Below are 25069 nucleotides of genomic sequence, written 5' to 3' on the forward strand. Positions count from 1 at the left end.
ATGCTTAGTGTGTTTCACGTCACATGCCTTGTCATTTCGTTCTGGTACTTTACCACGCCTGCCGACAGCAGAGCAATAGTGCCCCGCTTTTGTTTGTGGCTGTCCTTCCGCGCCTCGTGTCACCACCTGAGAACCGTGCTTGCCATATATTCAGGTCCTCCTATGCCAATTTTTGTATGTACAAAGCTAAGGAGACGACCACTAGAGCTCCAACACGTAGGCGCCTAGACAGACAGACAGACAGACAGACAGACAGACAGACAGATAGATAGATAGATAGATAGATAGATAGATAGATAGATAGATAGATAGATAGATAGATAGATAGATAGATAGATAGATAGATAGATAGATAGATAGATAGATAGATAGATAGATAGATAGATAGATAGATAGATAGATAGATAGATAGATAGATAGATAGATAGATAGATAGATAGATAGATAGATAGATAGATAGATAGATAGATAGATAGATGCCCCGTTGTCCACACTTGCAGCGCGTTGCGACAGTTGTTCACGCTTGCCCTGTGGATGCCTGTGCGTTCTTTTCGGCCGGCCTTCTGTGTGCTTCAGCGGCGCGCTGCAAGTATCAAACTGCTTCTCGTTCATCGTGTAACATTCCAATTTGTTGTTATCCTACTCATTGATTTGCCCTTGCGGCGAAACTGTGACTTTTTGTTCTCCTGTATTAAATGAAGCGAATGGGAACCGATATATATTTCCAAAGGGACACAATTTTGTTTTTTTGCAGCGATAACAGCTGCTTTTGGTTATGTTACAATTGGTTTGCGAGTTGTTGCATAAAGACTATGCGAACACTTTGAACCGCAAATTTCTGGCCTGCAAAAACAAGTATGATTCCTTATCAGAGGAAAACAAGAGGCTAGTGTCCTCTGCGTAAAAAAAACATCTCTACACACGTCAGCAAGAGGCAAGTCTTTGATATATACTTTACATACAATGGGGCCCAATGATACCTTGGGGTGCGTCACGCAGTGCTCGAACGAATGACGTACAGCATCTTATATTTCCGCACTCCTGCCGATCAGAGAGATGTGATTGCGATATTGAGTCAACGACACCACGTGTACCATCCCTTGTAGATTTAGCGAAAGTGAGTCATGATAGAGCGAATCAACTTGGTAAATCAAGCACTCGCTGAGGCGGCTGGAGAAGCAGCTCAGATTTCTGAGGGGATAATGTAGGATTCATAGCCTCTGTAAGTGCAACGACCGTATTGGCCGTAGCATGCAGCGTGTCTTGATTCTTTCTATCGGAGCCGCGAGTTGTCCAAAGGTTGATGTCGTCGGCGTAGCGCGAATATTTGAGATCAGAGATATACAGCAATGCTCACACCGATGGCATCTTAGAGAGATTGAAAATAAAAGGCGAGAGCACTGATCCTTGGAGCATGCTGTTCTTTCCCAAAGCATACGAGGGTGATTGCTCTGCGCTTACGTGTATGATTGCGGTATGGTTGACAAAAGTGGAAGCTATATAGTCGTATGTCTTTCCCCCAACCCCGATGAGATTAAGCTCTCTGAGGATGGCAGAATGCGAAACGTTATTGAAAACAACGTGAACGTCCAGACTCATAATTGCTTGCTTAGCTAGGCTGCTGTAGGGATTAATGATGCCACGCTTCGGTCGAAGCATGACACCTCGACATAACAGGGATTTTCGGAAACCTACCATTTCTGAATGATGAAGATTGTTGTTTTCCATGCAATCACTGAGATGGTTGAGGACAACGTGTTAAAATGTGTTAATGAGAAAAGGCGTTAGTGATAAAGGCGTGAAATAAGAGTGCCCTATGGTTTTTCAGGCTTTGGGATGAAAATTGCCCTTGCATATTTCCACGAACTAGGATGGGTGCCAGTGTCAAAGCTGTGATTGAAATATTTCATCATGGCCGTGACGGAGTTGTCGTCTAGATTGCGGAGTAGTTTGTTGTTAATGAATCGGGGCCTGGTGTTGATGCGCGCATGGCGGCATCCGCATGCCGAATGTCTGCTTCAATGATACCGGCTCCTAACAAATCGTTGGGTTTGTGCAGTGTATTTCGGTGTGTCATAATTCTAAGCGGCCCGCAGCTTCCCTTGAAATCCTCTTTGTGTGCATGTAGAGGTTTTAGAGGTTTGCTTATGCTGTGGTTGCGATGAGCGGGCGATGTAGTAGGGTGTAAAATGTGGCACAATAGTTGCAATGTGCGCTTGCTTTCCATGCATACACACACCCGGACCCACTGCTTGTACGCCTGTTGTGTGGCGTACTCCTGGATCTGCGGGTCTAATTTGGGAATTCTGTGTCTCAGCCTTCGGATGTGCGAACGCCTCATACGTCGTTTGAGAAGAGATCGCTTGGCTTCCCGCATAAGTACGAGCTTGACACCAAGTGGGGATGGTTTAGGGGGGCAGGGTGGTATTATGCGCCTCAGCGTCTCAGTAAATTCTTTTCACCCATTCTGAGATGTCTTGTATGTTTGTGGGAGCTGATATCTCGCGGGCCTCTCGAAATTTCTCCCAACTTAAAAGGTTGAGTTGTTTGGGTGCACAGGGTTCGTGCTGGACAAGTACTGTAGTGGTAATGCTGTAGTGGTCTAGGTTTATTTGTAATTTGCGCCATGTGACGTGCATAAATCTGCGCCTAAGAGTAAGATCTCGGCATGTGTCTTTGGCTACGCTGTTTCCTAGCCTGGTTGGTACATCGCTGTCATTATGTAGAGTGAGTCTATGGTATTGTATATGTATCGACAGGGCTCTTCTTTTAGGAGTAGAAACTCTGTGACTCCACAACTAGATGGGTGCGTTGAAATCACCAAGAATTAAGAGAGAATGGTGGGTGGTTGCGGCAAAGGCTTGCGCTAAAAGGGAGTGAAATCGATTATGCTTATCTTCAGGGCGGCTGTAGACATCGAGGATGTAAGGAGCAGAGGCGTTATTTGCGAGCAGTTATTTCTAAAAAATTATGCTCTATATCGACGCTGTCAAAGTGGGAATGACTGCCGGTAAGGTGTTTTTGAATAAGAATCGCAGTATCGGGCCCAGACACCTGTTTAGTTTGGTCGATATTATATACTGGGAAGCTGATTGGCCCGTCAGTTACTTGAAGCGCACTGACTACTGTGAGATTAGAATGGGAGGCAAGGAACTGTTGGAGGTGTTCTTTCTTTTTTCGGAAACCCCCACAGTTCCATTGCCAACCTTCAAACTCGCATCCAGACGGGCTTCTGGACACTGTTAAGCGTAGGTGTTGCTGAGGCGCATGCACCCGGTGGTGCTTTTCTAGGGTTATTCGCGGTGGCTCCAGCTATTGAGGGGGGGGGGGGGAAGTGGTTTTTGATGATTGCAATTAGAGCTGTGCACGGGCCGTATTTCCGAGCCCGAGCCCGGCCCGGGCCCGCTGACTTTGTCGAAGGCCCGCCCGAGCCCGACGGCAAAGGGCTGCGAGCCCGCCCGGCCCGGCCCGACGTACGAAAACACAATCCCGGGCCCGGCCCGGCCCGGCCCGGCCTGGCTTTTTGAAGCATCGCTGCGAAAACAAAACATCGTTTTCCGGTAATTTGGCGTTTTATTGAGCATAGCAACTGTGATCAAACGACACACGACGAGCAGTCTCTATTACACAGATTACAAATTGTCGTGCAAAAACAGCAAGCAAGTAGACGGCCTCATGCCAGCAACAATAGAGTTCGCTCGCCAAAGCCGTCACGTGTATGGGGTATGCCCATGCAAGCGTAAGCTTGCACGAAGGCGATCTACGTCGGGTCGCTCGCGCTGTCGCGTACATTTTCACTCATATGGGATTTCGCCTTTAATCTAACGCAAACAGTCGCGTGGCGCCGTCACTAGCTCAGGTGGTGTTACTTCTCTGTTTGTCGGAGTGAAACAGATACAGTGCTTTACCTGCTCCCCTTTTGTTTAAAGTAGCGAATGGAAAGGACAAGCGGTAAAGAGCGGTCGCGAAAAAGGCGCTGTATCCGTGCTGGAAAACGATACCCGCTCATTCTCTATATTTCGGGCTTGAGTCGTGCTTTGCGCAGGGCTCGAGCCCGGCCCGATAAAACTCCAAGTAGCCCGAGCCCGGCCCGGGCCCGAGGTGAAAATACGTCGGCCCGCCCGAGCCCGGCTCGCGGGCCGGGTCGGGCTCGGGCTTTCGGGCTACCCGGAGCCCGTGCACACCTCTAATTGCAATGAAGAGAAAAGTGCACCCCGCAATTGTCTCTCACAGGGGAGGTCACCTCAGCAGCAGTGCACGGGGGAGGGGAATGGGGGGGTAAAGAACTATTGAATTTGTAGTTTGTTCAATATGTGCGTGCACAAAGTCAACAAATTTGCCGAAGTTTTCATTCTTGTTTGTGTAATCTGCATTCAGTTCTTTTATTTTGCAGTTTATTTTTAGCATTTTAAAAATGGTATATCCAGGGACTCCACTGATTGCGGAGTGCTAGGAGTTTTACGTTTGCTAGGGTGAGGAAGAAGCGTATCTCGATGAGTAGTGGGGCTAGCGTCCATAGCATGATGTGAATAGAGTCCAGGTTAGGGTCATTAATGATGTATTGAAGAGGGGAATTAAAAGCAGGGGTTTGAGTGGTTGCGGTGCAGTGGTGCCGAGATTGGATTTCAGTATTCTTAGCGGATAGGTGACGAGATTGGGTTTGTAATTTAAATCTTTCAATTTCGACTCTCAAGGTTGCGTTTTCTTTAAGGAGGATGGATTCCTTGTTAGTCTTGCGATCTGAGGTGCGTCGACAAGAGGCCGACTTGGCCCAGTCTAACATGTGTGAGTTGCCCGAGGAGTTGGCAAGAGCAGGACTCGGTCATAGGCCTTGCCAGGCGTCATCTCGAGTAGCTGCGCGAAACGCGCGTAACTTGCTATGCTGCGATTTCTTCGCTGGCTTGAGCAGTCAGTTCGCTCACAACTAGGAGACCGACTTGTGGGTGAACGTTCTTGTCTGCGCCTCGAATGCGCAGGGAGTCCCTCGAATCTTCTTTTGCACAGTGATTAGCCTGTTTCAGGGCTGGACAGTATCGCGATACAAGAGTATCGCAATAGTATTTCAGAGATACTTTTCAGTATCTGTATTTCTGTATCGAGATACATATGAAAAATGTATTTGTATCTCAGTAGTGAAATACATTTACGATGTATCGCCTGTATCGCGATACTATGCAGGACACGGGTATTTCGTTACACTGTTTCTTGTGTCGGAAATGAGTTGAGGCGTGTTTCCAATGGGGGAAGGGCGTTTTTTTTTGTGCCAAGGCAAGCAAAGGCGCACCGCCGGTCGCCGACAGATAGGGCGGCGATGGTTTCCCCTCAAGCACAGAATGGTCCATGTGGTAAAGCGTGCGACGCCGCAGACGGCAGAATCGCGGGGGCAATGTTGTCGGCATCTGCCGACGAAAGTCGCTGTCTCTCAAGGTCAGTGCAGCACGCCTAATTTTTTTCGGGTGGCAAGCCATTACTTTGCGACCCCCCGCGCGGACACCGCCTTGGAACAGGCTTTGCAGTGCTTCGCGTGCGTTCAGTTCTCAAAGCGCCGGCACTTCCAAAAGCAGTTCCCGTAGTCGCGGCGGAAGTGACTAGAAAATGGCTATCTTTGACGCGCTTTCAGCCACCTCTCCAATGTCAGGGTGCGTTCCTAATGGATTACATGCGTGAAACGGTCTTTTGTGGTAGCAGGGTCCCCCACCTCCGGAGCCGACGTCGCCTGTTGCGGCTTTCTGAAATAGGTGCTGGTAGCGTCGGTGGTGGTGAAAGCTTCATTGAAGCCGACAGGGTCAGACGGCCGAGGATCCCGAAAATGGGGACAGACTTCAGATTCTGAACAGTCAGAACAACCCAAGTGAGGGCGGAAGTGTTTCGGTATCTAGATGACCCGAGAAGAGATATCGCCACGCTGCAGGGCAATACGGCTATGAAGGCGGTATTTATTCACTATAACACGAATTTGTGCTCGCCTTCGGCGGTAGACAGACTTTTTTTCTTTCGTGAGTCTTGTGCTGAGGCTGAACCGACGCTGTTAGAAGACCGCCTATTTGAGAAGCTTACACAGCAAACTTCTCAGCAAAGCAGATCTTCAAAATAAATGTGTGCTTTTTCTCAATTCACTGGTGTTCATTAGGGATTCGACTGATTTGCTTAAAGTGTGCTATGTCTAGCATAGCTTAGTTTGTTCGCCAAGTATGTCGATTTCGGTGTCCAATCCTTGTTACTGTTGCTGTGAAATAGTGTACTTTTATTGCAATTGATACTTGTAATTATGTCATTATTACTAATTATGTACTTTGTCCACCCCCCTCCCCTGCAATGTCTTAATGGCGCTGAGGGTACTGTAATAAATAAGTGAACTGAACGTTTCGATGCGCTGTAACTTTAATTACAACATTATGCTGCACTAATAAGTGTCTTCGCGTAGTATGAGCATCCTTGAAATAAAAAAAAAGTATTCCAGTATCTGTATCGCTGTAACTGTATTCCGGAATACTTTTTTCTTCTTATTGCGAAAGTATCTCCGGAATATCGCGTTACGTTAAAGGCAAATGTATCTCAGCATCTGTACTTTAGGCTTCTAGTTCATGTATTTCGATATCTGTATTCCGGAATACTCTTCTGAGTATCTCTGCCCAGCCCTGGCCTGTTTGACGCTTTCCATTGCACACAACACAGACGGGGTCGCACTTTTGACCCATTCATAGCCCTCTGATTCCACACTTCCGACAGAGTGTGTCGCGGGGGTTGGTGCAGAAGTTCTGGCGATGGCCAGTCTCACGGCACCGTGTTCAGGCTTCTACAATTTGCCTGAAGGGACGGCAACCTTGAGGAGAGCACCGGAACCTTGAGGATAATTTGTCTTAGGACGCATGGATGGATCACAGTGCAGGTCAGGCCTACGCGCACTCAAAAGGCGATTTTAAAATCGCTCTGCTGCAGCAGCTTCGCTTCTACTCTAGATGGTCTCTTCTCAGCCGCTGCACGGTTTGGTGATAACGAAAGATCTTGCCGTTGTGTTCAGAAGTTATGGTGGATCTCGCGCCAGGAGTGCATGCCATCGACGCCGGTTGCATCCCTCTCTGTTCCAGCGCTCTTGCTAGGCAGAGTTGGGCCTAGCAGCGAACCTGCTAGCCGACAGCTCTAAAAGGGCTGCGGCTCACCTAAAAAACGTCAGAGTTGCCAGAAAAGTATCAAGAATTGTCGATAACACTCCTATAGGTCCAGTCAGGCAGTCAGTGTGTTTCGAGTGATTGGAGAGCCCACAAAAAAAAGGTGCAGGTGCCAAGGTAACATGCGACCACTCACGCCGAGACGCTCGGGTCTCTCCGCTGCTCCCAAATTCGTTCCCTTCTACCGATTGTTCCCTTCTACCGATTGTCGCAATACAGGCGGGCTCGCCTTCTTTCACAACACAAACAGGATATGAACGCTTGGCGCGTTTCGTGCCGAGCCGGGCGCCCGAGCTGGTGCGTGTTGCCAGTGCCACCATACGACTACCAGGAGGAGCAGTCTCTGGGTAGGTGAATCAAAGGCCGAATGCGCGTAGACATATGCTTTGAATTGCACCTGCAGTCTAAGTGTTTTAAATGACCTTTAGAGCTGTCGGCGACGAATGTCCCTCACACAAGGGCACCTAAAGTTTTTTGGCGTATGCTGTAACTTGCATCTACAGTCTAAGTGTTTTAAACGACCTTTAAAGCTGTCGGCGACAAACGCCCCTGACACACGGGCAACTAAATTTCTTTGGCAGATGATTATCTTCCGGAAAGGCGTTCATGCCCAGTGACACTCAACAAAGCAGTATATTCCTTAGGGAAAAGTTGCAATATTTTATTTATTCTGTGTTAACAGATCCTGAAAACAACGTCATCGTAACCTTAAAAAATTAGCAAAACATAGCACAACGTCGGAAAATATACCAAAACTTAGAAAAACAAAGAAAGTCCAGGACCATATAGGTGCCGATCAGCTCCTCTTTGAATCTAGCATTGCGCCACTTGTGCACGCTGCGCACAGTTTCACAAGTTCTATGTGCGAGTTCCAGATCAAGTGATTTGAAAATTCAACAGCCAAACGTTTGTCTTCTTGTATTAAATGACGCGAATGGGAATCCACATATATTTCCACCAAGACATTTTTTGCAGCGATAGCAACAGCGTTTGATTATGTTACATCGGTTTCTAAAATGTTACATAAAGAATATGCGAACGCTTTGAACCGCACATTTCTGGCATGTAAAATAAGTATGATTCGTTATCAGAAGAAATCACGCAGCTAGTGTCCTCTGCGTAGGAAACATCTCTAGACACGTCAGCAAAAGACAAATATGTGACATATACTTTCATACAATGGTGCCCGATGCCCCCTTGGGGTGCGTCACTCAGCACTCGAACGGATGACGTATAAAATTTTATATTTCCGCACTCCTGCCGATCGGAGAGATGCGATTGCGATATTGAGTCAACGACACCACATGTACCATTTGTTGTAGATTTCGCAAAAGTGAGTCATGGTAGAGCGAGTCAAATCGTTTGCTGTGATGAAGATTCCGAGAGAACTTTCCTAGTTTAACATTTTTTGAGAATGAGTTATCTTTTACAGCAAAGCTGTAAGGCCGAGGTTTGGCTGTGTGTCGTAGATATAGAATTATCATCATGATCAACTGCCACATGTCATATTCACCCCCTTCATCATCGCCTTCCTTTTCTTTCCATTCTGCTTCACTTGGCGAACACATGCCCCGAATAATTCAACGTGGGATGCGACAACTCTGACTGCGTATCTCACAGGCTAAAGAAAGTAGGAAGTAGATAAGGCGTTATTGTTGTTTTCACGGCTGCCAATAAGCTAGGTAAGATTTGTGCCGCTGTGCAGATGAATAATGAGCGAGCAAAAGACAAGAAGCGGACCGATATTTGTTTCGTAAAACACACCAACAAATTCACTGATTGCCGTACGAGTGTGCTGTATAAGGTCCCTTTCAGCTAACGGCCGCTTCTACGTTGGACAGACGGGCCGATGCATTAACCAGAGTTTGTTGGAACATAAGAGATTGCTAACAGGGGGCTCAACTTCTAATCTATTTTTACATTGTCGAGATTGCAAGTGCACGCCGAAATTCGATGAATGCGCAGTGTTGTACCGGCACAGAAATGAAGAAACGCGCCTGATGATTGAAGCATGGCATATCGATAATAGTGGTAGCGCATGCGTGAGCCAACAGTCGATTAATTTGCATAAAGATGAAATGAAATGCCTTAACAGTTATCTTCTACGTACACCGCCACGCGTGCCGAATTGATAGGCTCGCCTGTTGCATGGGCATGCGCAGATAAGTTTTCGTGCCTTCTTTCTTTTCCGCCGTTGTGCGTCTCTTCAGTTCTTAGTCGGCGTTTGTGGTGTCCCGACCTCTTTCTTGTGTCCGTGTTTGCACGCCCTGTCCTTTTAGAATACATATACTGTTCGAGTACTCGAACGGTTGACGTATAACATCTTATTTTCAGCACTGCTGCCGATCGGAGAGATGCGATTGCGATATTGAGTCAGCGGCACCACGTGTACCATATGCTCTCGATTTGACAATAGTGTCATGATAAAGCGAGTCAAATGATTTCCTGTGATGAATCAAGATTCCGAAATAACTTTCCCGGTACAACGTTTTCTGTAAAGCTTCTTTTTTTACAACAGAGCTCTAAAGGTTGGGGTTGGCCGTGTGACGTAGATAGATAATTACCATATTCACGAACCATTGCGCACCATCACTGTACTCTTCTTTCTCGCTCTCCTATTCTTTGTTTTCGGCTTCGCTTGCAGAATACATGCACCGATCTGTCCAAGTACACTGAAAGAGAGAGAATTAAAGCAGTAGAAACAAAGAAACAAGGCAAGAAAGAAATGTTGTGGCGGAAATAAATTTGCCGAGGCGTGATTCCAACTCGCGCACCCACAATCCGTGCGCGAGCGTCCTAACCGCTCCTCTTGATGAAGTGCCGTATCATCTGTTTCTTTTTTTTCTCATGCGTATTCACAACGTATGCAAGAACGTAGCGCAGAACCCACCATTTCTTCAAGCCCAAATTTCTTCGGAAGGCTATTCAGCTTATGAACATTTATGACGAACTAGATATTACGCAGCGCTGGTGCGCCATCTTGGTTGGGTGCTCGGCCTCACCACCTTTACTGTGGTATGAAGAACTCTCACTTTTCTACAGTAGTTTTTCTTGGCCATCGAGTGCTTCCTTAGCAATGCTTGAGAGCTCACTGCCGCTACGTGATTGTACCTTTGTTTCATTGTATTTGTCCCATTTTAATGTGCATTTTAATACTAATTTAATAATATCTCAAAAGGAAGAAAAAGGCAATCACGGCACGCTGGCAGAGTAGTCTTGTATAGCCTTTCATAGTATAAAACAGTAAGTTGATGGGAAAGGAAAGTGGTAGTGAGGAGGAGGGATGTGAGTGTTAGGCGGATAAAAAGGAGGGAGGGAGAACGTGTACAGAGAAAGAGAGAGAGAGAAGAAATAGATTATTATACACAAATAGAAACATAGAGATTGATAGGTAGAAATGTAAGAAACAGAGTAAAAGATAGGAGGGAAGAGACCGACAACAAGGAGACAAAGTCCGTGAAAGAAAGAAAGAAGAAAGGGAAGAAACAGCAAAAGTATAGCAGGTGACAGACCGACTACACAGAAAGAAATCAAGAGGAACAAAGAGAAAACAAGAATTAAGAAAAAACAGAGAGAGAAACTGAACAAAGAGAGAAAAGGAGGGAAAGGTGACAACGAAATAGACAAAGAGAAAAAGAGTTCGAAAGCAAGAGACAAACATAGAATGAGATAGTAGCTGAGAGGCCAACTACAGTGAGATAGAGAGAGGAAGAAATTACAAATGAACGAAACAGATAAAAAGATAGAAGGCGAGGGACTTACTACATTTCACTGGGAAGGTATTTCTCCTTTTTAAATTAGGACACTGGAAATCTGCTTCTAGTTCTCGTGTTTTGATTTACTCCCCATCCGTTGCATCGCAATGAAAACAACTTTTTATCAATTCCCAAAAAACTCGCCATCTTATCTTGGTTAAAGCGGAAGAGCGAGAAACCTCGCAATTCTGGGTTTGCTTGAGCCTATGATTTGACTTGGGCTTCTTACGAAGTGATAGCTGACCTATTATTACTGTTTTCTCAAACATTTACCTACATTTGGTAATATACATGTTCATCAACGGGTTCTTGTCATTCCATGAATGGAAATTTGACTGCCTATTGGAATACTTGAATTATCGGGATCACTACGTCTTTTACGCATTCGGAAGGCGGTTGTCGAAGCTACATGGAAGCTGTCGCATACGCAACACGTGCTGTAATGAATTTTAACACTACAGCACTGCGTAAGAGCACCCTTTATTTGCATATGACTTACCTGAATCGTAAATAATTTCGAAGGATGTCTTCAAAGCAAACTCTAGCTCGATGAAGCGGAGAAAATCGAGCAAATCACATTGCTATAGCAAAAGGGTGGCTGAGGCAGAAAGGTCACGATACGACACTGACGTCAGCCGTCCTTCGATAAAATGTATTTTGAAACCACGAAACAATTTCATTTACACTTACCTAAATACCGTTGCCAACAAAGTGAACGTACACGATGACTCTCCCGTGCTCATGTACAAATAATAGACTGGCTTGCAAAATGGAGAATGCAGAAATAGCAGACTGGCTTGGAAAATACAGGGACACATTTTGCCCCTTCGATTGTGCTCTTCGCCTGAATGTGCATGCCTGCAATGCACTACGCACCTTATACTTAGTATAGTTCATGATCATATATTGGATAAACATTATACTCACGTGAATATTGACGGGGGCGAATATTGACATGGGTGTTACCCAAATTTGGAGCTTGCCGAATTCGGAGCATCGTCATGCCGGATGTCCTCAGAAGTGTTACTTCAATTTATATGGCTTCTTTTTTTCTGTCGCTGACTTCGAAGAAGCAATATGCGTCTTCTGCGAGCGCGCGGCTCTTAGGCGCCGACAGAGGGAAACAAAAATTTATAGCTGTGAAAATATGTACAGAAAAATGCATGCATTGATGCTTGGATAAACTTTATTTTGGTCCATCGGAACGCGCATAGGTTAAAAACTACAGAGAAACAGCCAGTCACTCGTTGTTGCAGGTGAATTTTTAGGGTTAACGAGAAAAAATCTTTGTTATTTGTACAAGTCGACGGATTACAAATACCAAATCTTCATTGAGCACTGCCACAACGCGCTTTAATGATACAAGAGTCTTGCCGAATTTGGACGCCCACAACACCAACCTGTATACTCCAACACGATAAACCTATAGTGGCTCATGGCACCTATATATACGTTCAGAACTCTGAAAAGGTTATTCAGGGTCCTTTAAATGCTGAAGCCCCGGAAATATTCGGGCACACCATCCTTGTCATTTGTGTAAACTTACATAAGCGTCCGTCCTAAAATATATGCTCTGCATAAACTAACCGACTCAACAGTAAATTAATACCTATAATTATAGTGAAACGACGCTTAACCGCTCACATGATACTTCTAGATTTCATAAATTTGCCCGGATTTTGATATTTCACTGCGCAGCGGTATTAACCACAAGCGGTGCCACACTAATAGGAAGGCAGAAAAGCCTTTGATGCATCAAAAGGACATCGTCACCTTTGAATTTTTTATTCTCCCAAGCTAACTAATGTTGTTACTGCACTACTTGCCGTCACACCCTTTCATGTACCCAAACATCACGAAGATGTGACTCCATAACTTAATCATGCTGTTTTCAACATCTATTTTGACCTTTCCTGGGATAATATAGGCTATGAAGTTTGACCTTCAATCACATGTGACGCACACCACGCCCGTCGTGTGCGCGTAGCGCCACACTTGGTCGAAGGAAATTCACAACGTACATGATTAGTATATACCGTTATTTAAATGATTTTTAGCAAACCCAATGCACATAGCCGATAGATCTATCTATCTATCTATCTATCTATCTATCTATCTATCTATCTATCTATCTATCTATCTATCTATCTATCTATCTATCTATCTATCTATCTATCTATCTATCTATCTATCTATCTATCTATGAGAACTAACAGACAATAACGCCAAGGAAAGTATAGGGGATGTTGTTTGTACGTAGTATTTAGGATATAAATGTGAAGAAAATAAAGTGGACGAAAAGATAACTTGCCGCCGGCAGGGACCAAACCTGAGACCTTCGAATAACGCGTCCGATGCTCGAATAACGCGTCCGGCGGCGGTCATCCTTCCGTCCACTTTATGGGGTATATATGTGCATTTAAACCTAGTAGTGTTAGTCAGCGCCGATCGGAGCCATGACGGCGACTGTGCGGAACGCTGTTCATAGGTGAGGACGTGAATAACGTCAATTCCTTGTTTGCGTACGTCATGAAAACCTTTCTAGCAGTCACGTGTCGCACATACCCACACTCAGCGGTCCGTTGGATGCGGTTATGTGCCACAGGTGATTCCTAGTATTTATAAACTCATGCTCTAGAAATCGATCGCTAAAGCGTGAGGGATTTCGTGTAGCGGGAACTGTGGTGCCCGCGGCGTTCTCGATCGATGAAATATCCGCTAGCAAGCAAAGATAAAAATCACGCCTCTAGCCAAACTCGAACACAAGAATTCTGCTTGACTCAAGTATTCTACCACAGAGCACAACAGTTCTTCTATCTGTTTTGGAAAAAGGTCCTGTAGAAGCGTTATGTAATGATGACGCCCCTAGGGCATATTCATGATTCTTGGTGTTCCGGCAACACAGGGTGCGTACACCAATTTTTGTTGGGAGCAGTCGCGGAATCGTATGCTAGTGTCTGCATGAGGAGGGGCCACGGAGAGGCTGAGCCGCAGTCGTTTACGGAGATTTCAGATCAAGAAAATATGGCGGTTTTCTTCGCCATCCTTCGCCGAACTTTCAAGGGATCTCACAGTGCTTCCAGAAAACGACGAGATTTGAGCCATAATGAAGCAAGTCGCCGAAATTATCCACAGCTTCACCATCATGCCATCCAGGAGTCTTGGGGTGTTGCCAGCGGTCTTACTGAAAAAAAGGATCGGACTTTGCGGTTCTGCGTCGATTACAGTCATTTGAACAATGTCACGGAGAAAGGCGCGTACCCTCTCCCTTGCACACAAGGCACTGGATGGCCTCTGCAACTCGAGGTAATTCTCGACGATGTTATTAAAGAAGGGCTACTGGCAAATTGAAGTCCTCGAAGGGGCTTGAGAGCAGATAGCATTCCTCACGCCACTTGGACGCTTTGCGTTTAGTTATACCGCATGACTTTCCTCGAGGGTGGCGATGCGGGCTTGTTGGTTGGTTATTAGAGCAGCTACAGGGGCTAGTTGGTGTTGCATCTTGGAAATTCGCGCTTTTTTTATCGTACGAGGACGGACTGAGTACACACACAAACACAGAGCGCAGACTAACAACTGTTTTATTTCAAGGCATTTTCCTCACATATATACCCAAGTGAAAGCATCACAAAAACCCGAAGCAAGATAAAATATTCAAATGGGCATGCGCATGACATGAGTTAGTTTGTTCCTATGAAGTGGATTTCTTTTGAAGAAAGATTAATGGATGGTGCGCTGATACATTCGTCGGCATGTGCCTGTGTCATCATGTAAGATTCGGTTATAACTCGTTCCATTTTATCGTGTACCTGCGACAAGATTGTGGTTTTCTCGAAAAGCGGCTCACATTTACACTGCGTAACATGTGTTGCTAGATTTCCCGGATGCGTGATTAGTTGACAGTTAGTTCGATGTTCTCTTAATCTTGTATTTAAACACCTTTCCGTCTGTCCGACGTATCTCCTACCGCATGTCAAAGGAATGTTGTAAACTACTTCCTTATTGCATTCCACAAACTTTCTAACGTGGTTTATACCGCAATTGTTACTCTGGCTTCTTCCCTTGCATCCATTAACCCTTCGACACATTCCTATTAGTTTTTCCGGAGCCGAGAAAACCAGTTCGACATTCTGTGCATTTGCAATCTTTTTTAGCTTGTGTGAGACTGTGTGTATGTATGGCAGAACTATTGGTCTTGCTTTTTCGGTAGCTGATCCCTCACTTTTACCATTCATTTTTCCGTTAATTGTTTTTAACAGCTTTTCAGCCACCGACGCAATCACACAATCAGGAAATTCACTGCACTTCAGCCTTTCCACCTGTATGTTGACGCTCTGCGCTATTTTATGAGGACAGGATTTCTGCACACTTTGCTTTAGACTAGAAAATGCTACGCCCCTTTTTGATTAACTTTGAATGCGCAGAACTGTATCTCATGATGGCCTTAGTTCCTTTTGTTAAGTACATCCAACATGTATGATCACAATTAAGAAAAATCTGAAGGTCTAGAAACTTTAAAGAAGACTCAGTTGGCATTTCAAACGTGAATTCTAGCCCCGGAAACACTTCTGTGAACTTCTGCAAGATTTTTTCCACGTTAACTGAATCCGATCTTTTGTATGGTAGGCAAAGCAGGAAATCATCTACGTATCTAAAGCAAGCTTTCACGTGCATCTCATTAAAAAACGGTATTAAAAGTCGGTCTCCCTTTGCCATAAAAAGATTGCACAGCAAAGGAGCTAAGCATGAGCCGATACAGATTCCTTTTCGCTGCGCGTACACACCACCTTCGTATTCAACAAACAGTGATTTCAGATAGAGTTTTAGAAGTTCAATAAAACCGTGCGCACTGGTTCCACATTGTTTTTCGAAAGCTGTTTCACCAAACGACTCTATGCACTCTTCAACGGCTTGGATTGCTGCCGGTTGTGGTATATTGTAAAACATATCTTTAACATCAATAGAAAAACACATAATTGGCTCACTTTCCTTGATGAATGCGATCACTTCCTCGGATCCACGTAGCATGCATGGGTCTTCTATTGGCAGAACAGACAGATGCGTTTTTAGGTACATAGCCACACATCGTTGCCATGTTCCTTTGTCCTCGACGATCATTCGAAAGGGGCGGTTTTCTTTATGCATCTTAATGTTGAAAAACGGGTTTAGGGTGAGTTCACTACTTCCTTTTACTTTCGTTCGTAGCTTGTTGAGGCCAAGTCTTTCACACGTTTTTACAGCCAGATTTTGTACCTGCTTTAGATTTCTTTCGTCGTAGTCAGAAGCTTCAAAATTCTTCATAATTGCTTCTGTCGCCTTTTGTTCATATTCATCTTTCTTCATCACCACGAACCTTGCGGTCTTGTCCATTAGCAGCAGCTTCAAGTTTAATGAGATGCACGTGAAAGCTTGCTTTAGATACGTGGATGATTTCCTGCTTTGCCTACCATACAAAAGATCGGATTCAGTTAACGTGGAAAAAATCTTGCAGAAGTTCACAGAAGTGTTTCCGGGGCTAGAATTCACGTTTGAAATGCCAACTGAGTCTTCTTTAAAGTTTCTAGACCTTCAGATTTTTCTTAATTGTGATCATACATGTTGGATGTACTTAACAAAAGGAACTAAGGCCATCATGAGATATAGTTCTGCGCATTCAAAGTTAATCAAAAGGGGCGTAGCATTTTCTAGTCTAAAGCAAAGTGTGCAGAAATCCTGCCCTCATAAAATAGCGCAGAGCGTCAACATACAGGTGGAAAGGCTGAAGTGCAGTGAATTTCCTGATTGTGTGATTGCGTCGGTGGCTGAAAAGCTGTTAAAAACAATTAACGGAAAAATGAATGGTAAAAGTGAGGGATCAGCTACCGAAAAAGCAAGACCAATAGTTCTGCCATACATACACACAGTCTCACACAAGCTAAAAAAGATTGCAAATGCACAGAATGTCGAACTGGTTTTCTCGGCTCCGGAAAAACTAATAGGAATGTGTCGAAGGGTTAATGGATGCAAGGGAAGAAGCCAGAGTAACAATTGCGGTATAAACCACGTTAGAAAGTTTGTGGAATGCAATAAGGAAGTAGTTTACAACATTCCTTTGACATGCGGTTGGAGATACGTCGGACAGACGGAAAGGTGTTTAAATACAAGATTAAGAGAACATCGAAATAACTGTGAACTAATCACGCATCCGGGAAATCTAGCAACACATGTTACGCAGTGTAAATGTGAGCCGCTTTTCGAGAAAACCACAATCTTGTCGCAGGTACACGATAAAATGGAACGAGTTACAACCGAATCTTACATGATGACACAGGCACATGCCGACGAATGTATCAGCGCACCATCCATTAATCTTTCCTCAAAAGAAATCCACTTCATAGGAACAAACTAACTCATGTCATGCGCATGCCCATTTGAATATTTTATCTTGCTTCGGGTTTTTGTGATGCTTTCACTTGGGTATATATGTGAGGAAAATGCCTTGAAATAAAACAGTTGTTAGTCTGCGCTCTGTGTTTGTATGTGTACTCAGTCCGTCCTCGTACGATAAAAAAAGCGCGAATTTCCAAGTTGGTTGGTCATACTTAAATGAGTTGAGCGCATACGCTGACACGGACAGAAGGAAGAGACGTACACACACTGGCGGTACTAACAACAATAGTTTATTTCATTCTCCTGCCGATTCATATACCAGTTTTGCGCACGACAGTCACGTGAACACTCTTCCATAAAAAACAACCATTTTATAACAAACAAGGAAATTCACCTCACGAGATCGATAAACAGGGTGCACCGGCAATGACAAGCACATTTAATGATTCATGCGCAGAAAGTGTAATTCTTTAGCACTCAGGGACATTGAGGGAATGCTAACACAAGCGTCTCCAAGATGATCGATTTGTTCGGCTTCAATGTTCGGCTCCAGTGTGTGTACGTCTCTTCCTTCTGTCCGTGTCCTCGTATGCGCTCAACTCATTCAAGTATGACTTTCCTCAGCACCGACTACGTTTCGGTGCGTTATGGACACGATTTGGGGAAGACTGAAGTTCGTATATGGATATGGATAAATCGTATATATGGATGATATTATCGTACTGGCCGCAAGCTTTTGTGAACATCTGTGACCACTTGAATCCGTACTTGAAGCAATCCAGTCGTCGGAACTCACCAACGAGCCTGAAAAGTGCCGCTTCGTGTACGAAGAAGTCATGTTCCTGGTCTTACTTCATCTGAACGCAGCGCACACACACGAACACAGAAGAATAAGGAAACAGCGACAAGAGCGCTGACTATCAACTGAAATCCACCTCACTCATGTTACTGGGCCACGAAGTCAGCAAGTATGATGTTAATGCAGGTCCGCAAAAGGCAGTTACTGTTAACAAGTTACCGGAGCCAGCGGACAACAAGGCAGTGCGCTAATTTCTCTCTTTGCGTCTATTGCAGGTGCTTTCAGAAGTATTTTCCCGCCTCGGCGAGCCACTAACTTCTCTCATCAAATCAGACGTGGAATTCAAATGTGAAGTGCCCGAGGTGGAATTATTCCAACAGCAGGAACGACCCTTGCAGTCGACGCCGTCTCTTACGCATTTCGACGAGCAAGCAGAAACTGAGATTCACACTATGGCGATCAGTGTAGGCCTTGGAGCCATGCTTATACAGAAAAGAGACTGTGTAGAAAAGTCGTTCCTTATGCTAGCCGGTCGCTATCAAAAGCCGCAGCCAACTATTCTACGACGGAAAAGGAATGCCTTTGCGTTATTTGGGCCACGTCAAATTTCACCGTTATGAATGCGACAGGCATTTCAACGTAGTGAACACCCATTTCGCCTTGCGTTGGCTCGCAAACCACAAGAGGCCCTCAGGCCGCCTCGCATGGTGGAGTCTCCAACTCTTCAAATTGACTTCACCATGGTATGCAAGTCCAGATGGAATCACTCAGATACCTACTACTAGTTCATCTCCCCTGTTGACGAGCCACCGCACGACCAGCAAGATGAAGGCACATTCCCGGGAGCTTTAGGTGCAAACTAATTCGTCACGGAACAGCGGAGATGGAGCACTTGGAAGGTAAAGCCTACTGTATCCCATGAAGGTTCAGGCGCACATTAACTTCATTTCGCATACAAGACGGCGTGCTTCTCAAGAGGAACTCCTCGACAGTTCACGCTAGCTACCTTCTCCTTGTGTACTCAGAAAGGCGTCCAAAGGCTCAGTAAGCCCTGCATGACGGATTGACTGCTGGCCACCTCAGCTTCGCGCGTACGCTGGCGAGAGATGAGGGGCAGTATTACTGGCCGCACTTAAAATCGACATTGCCCGACATTGCCCATTACGTCAGGACATGGCGGGACTGTCAACGACGCAAGGCACCGCTGACAAGGCCAGCTGGACAATGCCAGATGTGGAAGGAGCACCTGACGGATCGTTCTATCAGATCGGCATAGAGTTCATCGCGCCCATTCCGGCGTGCACATCCGGTAATAAATGGATTCTCGTGGCAACAGTCTACTTCACCCGCCGCCACGTTCTTTCTAGAAAATCCCGTGAAGCGACTTGGTACCACAGAAGTTCTCAGCACTGACAAAAGTACCCCATTGCGGCGGACCTATCTCAAGCAATTATTAAGTACAGGTTAAGTCACCACCTGACAAAGGCCTACCAGCACAGACGAATGGCCTAACCGACTGTCTGAATAAAACTCTCGCCGACGGGGTGACTATGTACGCCGACGTAGAACATACCAAGTGGAATGTCATTCTTCCCTGTCTGACCTTCGCTTACAGCACGGCCGTGCAAAAATCAACCCGCTTGGTGGCGTTCGAGTTAATCTACCTAAAGAATTCGACCACACCGCTTGACGACATGCTGTCGACGTTCACTCGTCAAGAAAATGTGGACGCCACCGAATACCGAGTGCCGGAGATGCCAGACAAACCGGCCGTGTGCGCGTCAGGAACCAGCAGAAGACCGGCAGCCGCGGTTAAAACCGTCGACAACACTGTCTAATGCCAGATTGGCCACCGCGTTTGGGTCTCGCACCTAGAGGCGGTTCCTTAATTGCAGGCCCGAACCGCAAAGGGCCAGGGTCCAACCCCCTTTTGATCCAGCACCCCTTGATGCTGGACAAGAGGGGGTTTGACGCAGGCCCTCTGCCTGGCTTTCGAGTATTCTACCACACAGCCACGCCAGTTCTTGAATCTCCTTCAATAAAAAAGACCCTATAAAGCCATCACTTTGGTCGGGGAATGATGTTAACAAATGTCTTATACCGCAGCAGGAGAGTAAAACAGCAACCAGGTTTGGCATAATGCGAATGGTGGACCTGATAGCTGGCTTAAACCTTCCGACCGTATGTAAAAGTTCAGCCATTATTCTTTATCGCCTTCAGCCACAGCATATACTGCAATAAGGTCTTACAGGTGTAGCAGGTACCTCGCTTTTCAGCATAATGATGTGTAATGATATCATGGGTACTTCCCTACTTCACAATATTATGATTAATCGTATCGTGGGTACCTTGCAGCGCTTGCTGCATGCAGTCGCCCCAGTAGAGTTTACAGGGGGATCTAGAAAGGCGGATTCTTTAAGTTTAGCTGTGAATGTCCTCAGCATTCACGCAGGCCTGTGTTTCGGATACGCAGTCTTCCCACTAATGTACAAGAGTCCTCATAATCTAACGCCCAGTAATTTTTTTTTTTCGAAAGTCTGCCCTTAGGCATAATATTTATTCAGAAATACACATATAAATTTGCTTCGTGTATGAAGTCCAGTAACGAGCGGTGGTGAGGTCCACTAATCCAGCGGTCAAGGTCTAGAGCAACGGTTAGATTACTGGGCGTTGGCACAGGCCTGGCCGACCAACGCCCAGTAATCTAACCGTTGCTCTAGAATATTGCTATCCCTCACGGTAGAGTCCGCAGGGCCAAAGCTTTTCCATATTGATATCAATGAGCTGCCCGAACGACATCTCGGAATAGCAATGGCCTACTTATATCTACGACTCGCTGCACTATAACCCAATAATTCTGCGGGGCATTTTAGCATACTGCAGCACAGAGCGACACAACAACTTGAATGTGCTGTACATACACTGTGTACAGACGCTGTAAAATACGCTCTACAAACGTCATGTCCGAACAGCGTCATTTGTAATTGCAGTGTTGGGCATGTGTTTTAATATCGCTACGACACTGTCACATCGAAAACAGGTTGGCGAAATGCTCCCGTGCGGAGCTACGTGCAAGCACTGAGGGTACCCGAGCAGCCTATGACCCATCCTTACGCTCCATACTCTGAAGAACCGCTGCGACAGTTCCAGTGACCACCGGCATACAAACTCCGTACGAATCCATGAACCCCCGAATCAATACGGCAACGACAAGCGTCTGGCGCACATCTGACAATCAGCCGCTCCGTTTTCACTGTGGTGAAGCGGGTCACTTGTATCGCGCCTTCTACTACCGACAAATGGGACTCCAGAGATTCCCAACCAATGCTTGTTTCTAATTGAGCGAGAACGGCCGCGAGAAATGCAGCAATACCTCACCAGACAAGATTCATTGCTGTAGGCCCAATTCCCGCCTTTCGAACAGCCCCAGCCGATTGCCACATGTCCTCTTCCACAAAGGGCCAGTACCGGTCACCACCTCCTTGACGATCTGCGTCACCTAGCCGCTACCCTACGTTCTTTAACGTGGGCAACTGGCGCACGAGTCCAAGTATGGGAAACTAAGAGCACTGGCCTCCGGTGTTAGGGCCACTGTCCATAGCAATTCGAAACATCATCAGCTGTGACAACCTAACAAGGACGAAGACGACGACAACGACAACGAAAGTAATGACTACAACGGCGACGATAACAAAGATAACGACTGCTCACCTTCAAAGCTTTTCTTCGAGAATGGTGACACTGTTTCAGCCGACGTACACGTTTCAGTAGACAACGGCCTGCTCACTGCTGTCGTTGATACGTGTGCCGACTATTCGGTTATGAGGGGACAAATGGCCACTGAACTCCACAAGGTGATGACACCATGGTCAGGGCTAAAGCTTCGAACAGCGGGCAGTCATCTTCTCAGCCACTCAGAAAATGCACTGCGAGAGTGCAAATTCGTGAAGGCACGTTCGTCATACAGGGCGGGGAGTTCCTGCGTGAGTACGGGGCAATTATAAACCTTCACAATTTGATTGTGACTTTTTTCAGCAAACTAGCAACTAGTTCCGAAGACCACCGTGCAGAGTCTACGTACGTAAGTGTTTGGGGTAATTCCACTACCTTACCACCACAAAGCACCATTTTTATCAACCTGGAAACCAACCATGACACTCCCGTTCTCGGCGTCACAGAGGCAAAATTGACAGTCTTGTTGGCTCGACAGGTTTACGTAGCGCGAGGTATCCTGCAGCGTTCGTCCTGTACCGCACATATTTTCGTGACCAATCTAAGACGTAAATGCCAACACCCTGCCTCACAAACTGCAATCGCCCATTTTGCGCCAATCTGTGAGAGAGTTGTTTATCTCAGTGTTGGACAAATTCGCAGATACTCTAACGCTGAAGTAATGACCCATGTACAAGCTGACGCGAATTCGAAACTATTGAGTGTACAAGTACATTAGAACGTTCAACTGGGCAAGCTGGTGTGATACAATCTTGAATAAACAAAACGCGCCAAAGAACGAGGACGAACAGAAGGAACGACACACCACGGCGTTGTGGTCTGTCGGCGAGTGTACAACAAGCCAGTGTCGATACCTATTAGATTCTTTTGCGGACTGATTTGCCTCGACATCAAAGATGAACGAAACACCCGTCACAAAACACAGGATCATTACAAACCCTAATGAAAGACCTGTGCGCCAAGGCGCATACCGCGTCTCTCGCAGGTAAGAAGACACCATCCGAGAACAAGTGAAAGAAATCCTTAGAAATCAGCCAAGTATGAAAGAAATCATACAACCTTCAACCAGCCCATGGGCATCGCTCGTGAAAAAGAAAGATGACACGATGGTGCGAAGAAACATGGGTTTTGTCCATGGCAATAATAAAGTACTAAATATTACATAAGTACTCGTATGACTCATTAAGTTATTGTCAACCGTAGCTTGTGCGGAGGAGCACGCCGATAACGCCAACTTATCATATGAGGGTCACCGCTCAGCACAGGGGCCTTCGTCTCTACGATACGGACTTCTCTGTTGTAAGTTATTGCTGAAATTACGCGGGCTCTAAACTGCCCTTTAAGTGCCAGTACATTCGATGTGCCCGGGAAGCCCACAATTTTCGCACTCCCTTTCAAAGTGCGCAAAGACGCAAATCCATCTTGCAACATACGAACCGAAGCAAACAATGCGAGGCATAAGCTGCTGCTCCCTGACTGCTTAGCAACACATCGACTTCGCAATCGGTTCGATCTTCAGAAATACTTCCTTATTGCCATGCTCTCAGCTGCGAAATCTGGAATGACGTGGTACTCTTATCAGGACGTCAGTGGAAATTTCCAAAAAAATGACATGAATAAAAAACGTACTGTATTGAACCGCGAGAGCAATGATTGGTGTCTTGAACAAGAAAAAAAAGAGAGAAAAAAAGAAACAACGTTCACTTTTTGTGCGTATGCTCAGCCCTCAAACTATTATAAAAGGGCTCATCGTTATTGGGAAGTACATACAGCGCCCTGTGAGTTGCGCTAAACATGGAAAGCATTCGAAGCTTCTGCTTCTTGCTAACATTGACGGCATTTTTCATCCTGGTTCTGATACAAGAATACAGTGGCCCTCTTGTCCTTGCAGGTAAACCATAATCTACTCGTAGTTTGAAACTTTCTGGGTATGCGTGGTGAACGCTGCTATGCATGCAAGCGTATTAGTTGTCCTCTGTTTCCTGCTTCCTTTCTGTATTTCCCCCCCCCCTTTCCTCTCCCCCTTGTAGGTAGCAAACCAGGTGCAACCTCATTGACCTCTCTGCCTTTTCTGTCTTTCTCTCTCTCTCTCCTTCTGGTAAAATTTACCGTTACGAATGCTCACCACCTTGAGCATTAGCTAATCAAACTACTTCATACTGCCCTGCGCGCATCGTTTGGTTCCTTAATGTAACTGGTCCGTTACACATATAACCACTCGCTTGCGCAAATCGCGCTCGAATGTATGGCAACCTTCCAGATAATTTTGGAATGTTCTGTTAGGCTTGAGCGCGCAAATACGAACAGTTGACTTTATTCTGGAACTCACACGGCCACCAGCGATAAGACTCGAATGTTCGATGGCGCATGCATAAATGCCGACGGGACTTGCCGCAGATCAGATTACTCGATGGCCGATGTTTCTTCACGCCGCTATGGGTTCACATGTGAATGGCTCGCACGTTGTCTCCTCATTTGCCGGGCATAGGTTCACCCAAATAAAAAGTTTATTCTTGAACACGCCGAATACAGACTTCGTCAACGTCAAGATCACGGGACAGTGTGTTCCTATATTGGTCCATATTGTACATATATTCAACGGTCTCGCTTGAGCGTTAGGGACCGGTGAACTTGTTCAAGTACGTAGAACCGAAAACGAATCCTAAGTGACCTTTCTGTAATATGAACCTTATTTCTTTTGAACTAGCCCAACTTATTTTTTCAATATTATATTATGCACGTTGAACAGCACATACTTTCCTATAGAGACAGTCCTCAAGAGTCGCAGTTTTACTGCAGTTAGTGTATACAATACAGAAATTACTATATAACGCAAAAATTGTAATGAATGGTGTACTCTCTTGACATTTATTTCGTGTTACTACGTACGTATACCACTAGCTCACGTAATCTTCGACAAATAATGGCAGTGCGCGCCGGGACGCCCTGGTGCACCGTTTCACCCAATTATTCTAGCGCCCGGAAGAGTAGGCAGCGCTTGTGCCCCTCTGGGTGGCAGTTACAACCCACTCAGCCCCTGCTTCCTGCCTGTCTTTGTGTAATTGTGTATACAATCAAATATTGCTGCGCGCTTGCTTCGACAAAGACGACAACGCATATACTATATGCAGAAGGTACAAACGACAAAGAAAGAAGAAGCCTCTGGCCCGTGGTATTAAACTAACCGACCTGCCTGCTGTTCTCTCAATTTGTTCGTTACGGCCTCTGTTTTGACGTCGCGACAC

General features: G+C 45.7%; 1 protein-coding gene across 4 annotated transcripts in view; it reads right to left on the reverse strand.

Moving 5' to 3' along the window:
• Window positions 1-22074, reverse strand: part of LOC119399802 (uncharacterized) — a 129005-nt gene extending 106931 nt beyond the window's left edge. The window contains exons 1-3 of one of the 4 annotated variants that reach the window (XM_037666650.2): window positions 11852-12058; window positions 11615-11792; window positions 9747-9841 (exon numbers count right to left, since the gene is read on the reverse strand). In XM_037666650.2, coding sequence (XP_037522578.1) covers window positions 9747-9841; window positions 11615-11792; window positions 11852-11927 — 349 coding nt within the window. In that variant the 5' untranslated portion in view covers window positions 11928-12058. Of the gene's footprint in view, window positions 1-9746; window positions 11582-11614; window positions 11793-11851; window positions 12059-21803 lie in introns of those variants that run through there. The other 3 variants (XM_049417847.1, XM_037666655.2, XM_049417848.1) reach the window with 3 other exon arrangements.
• Window positions 22075-25069: the final 2995 nt, after the last annotated feature.

This window comes from Rhipicephalus sanguineus, chromosome 7 (genome assembly GCF_013339695.2).
Source record: "Rhipicephalus sanguineus isolate Rsan-2018 chromosome 7, BIME_Rsan_1.4, whole genome shotgun sequence".
Taxonomy (NCBI): domain Eukaryota; kingdom Metazoa; phylum Arthropoda; class Arachnida; order Ixodida; family Ixodidae; genus Rhipicephalus; species Rhipicephalus sanguineus.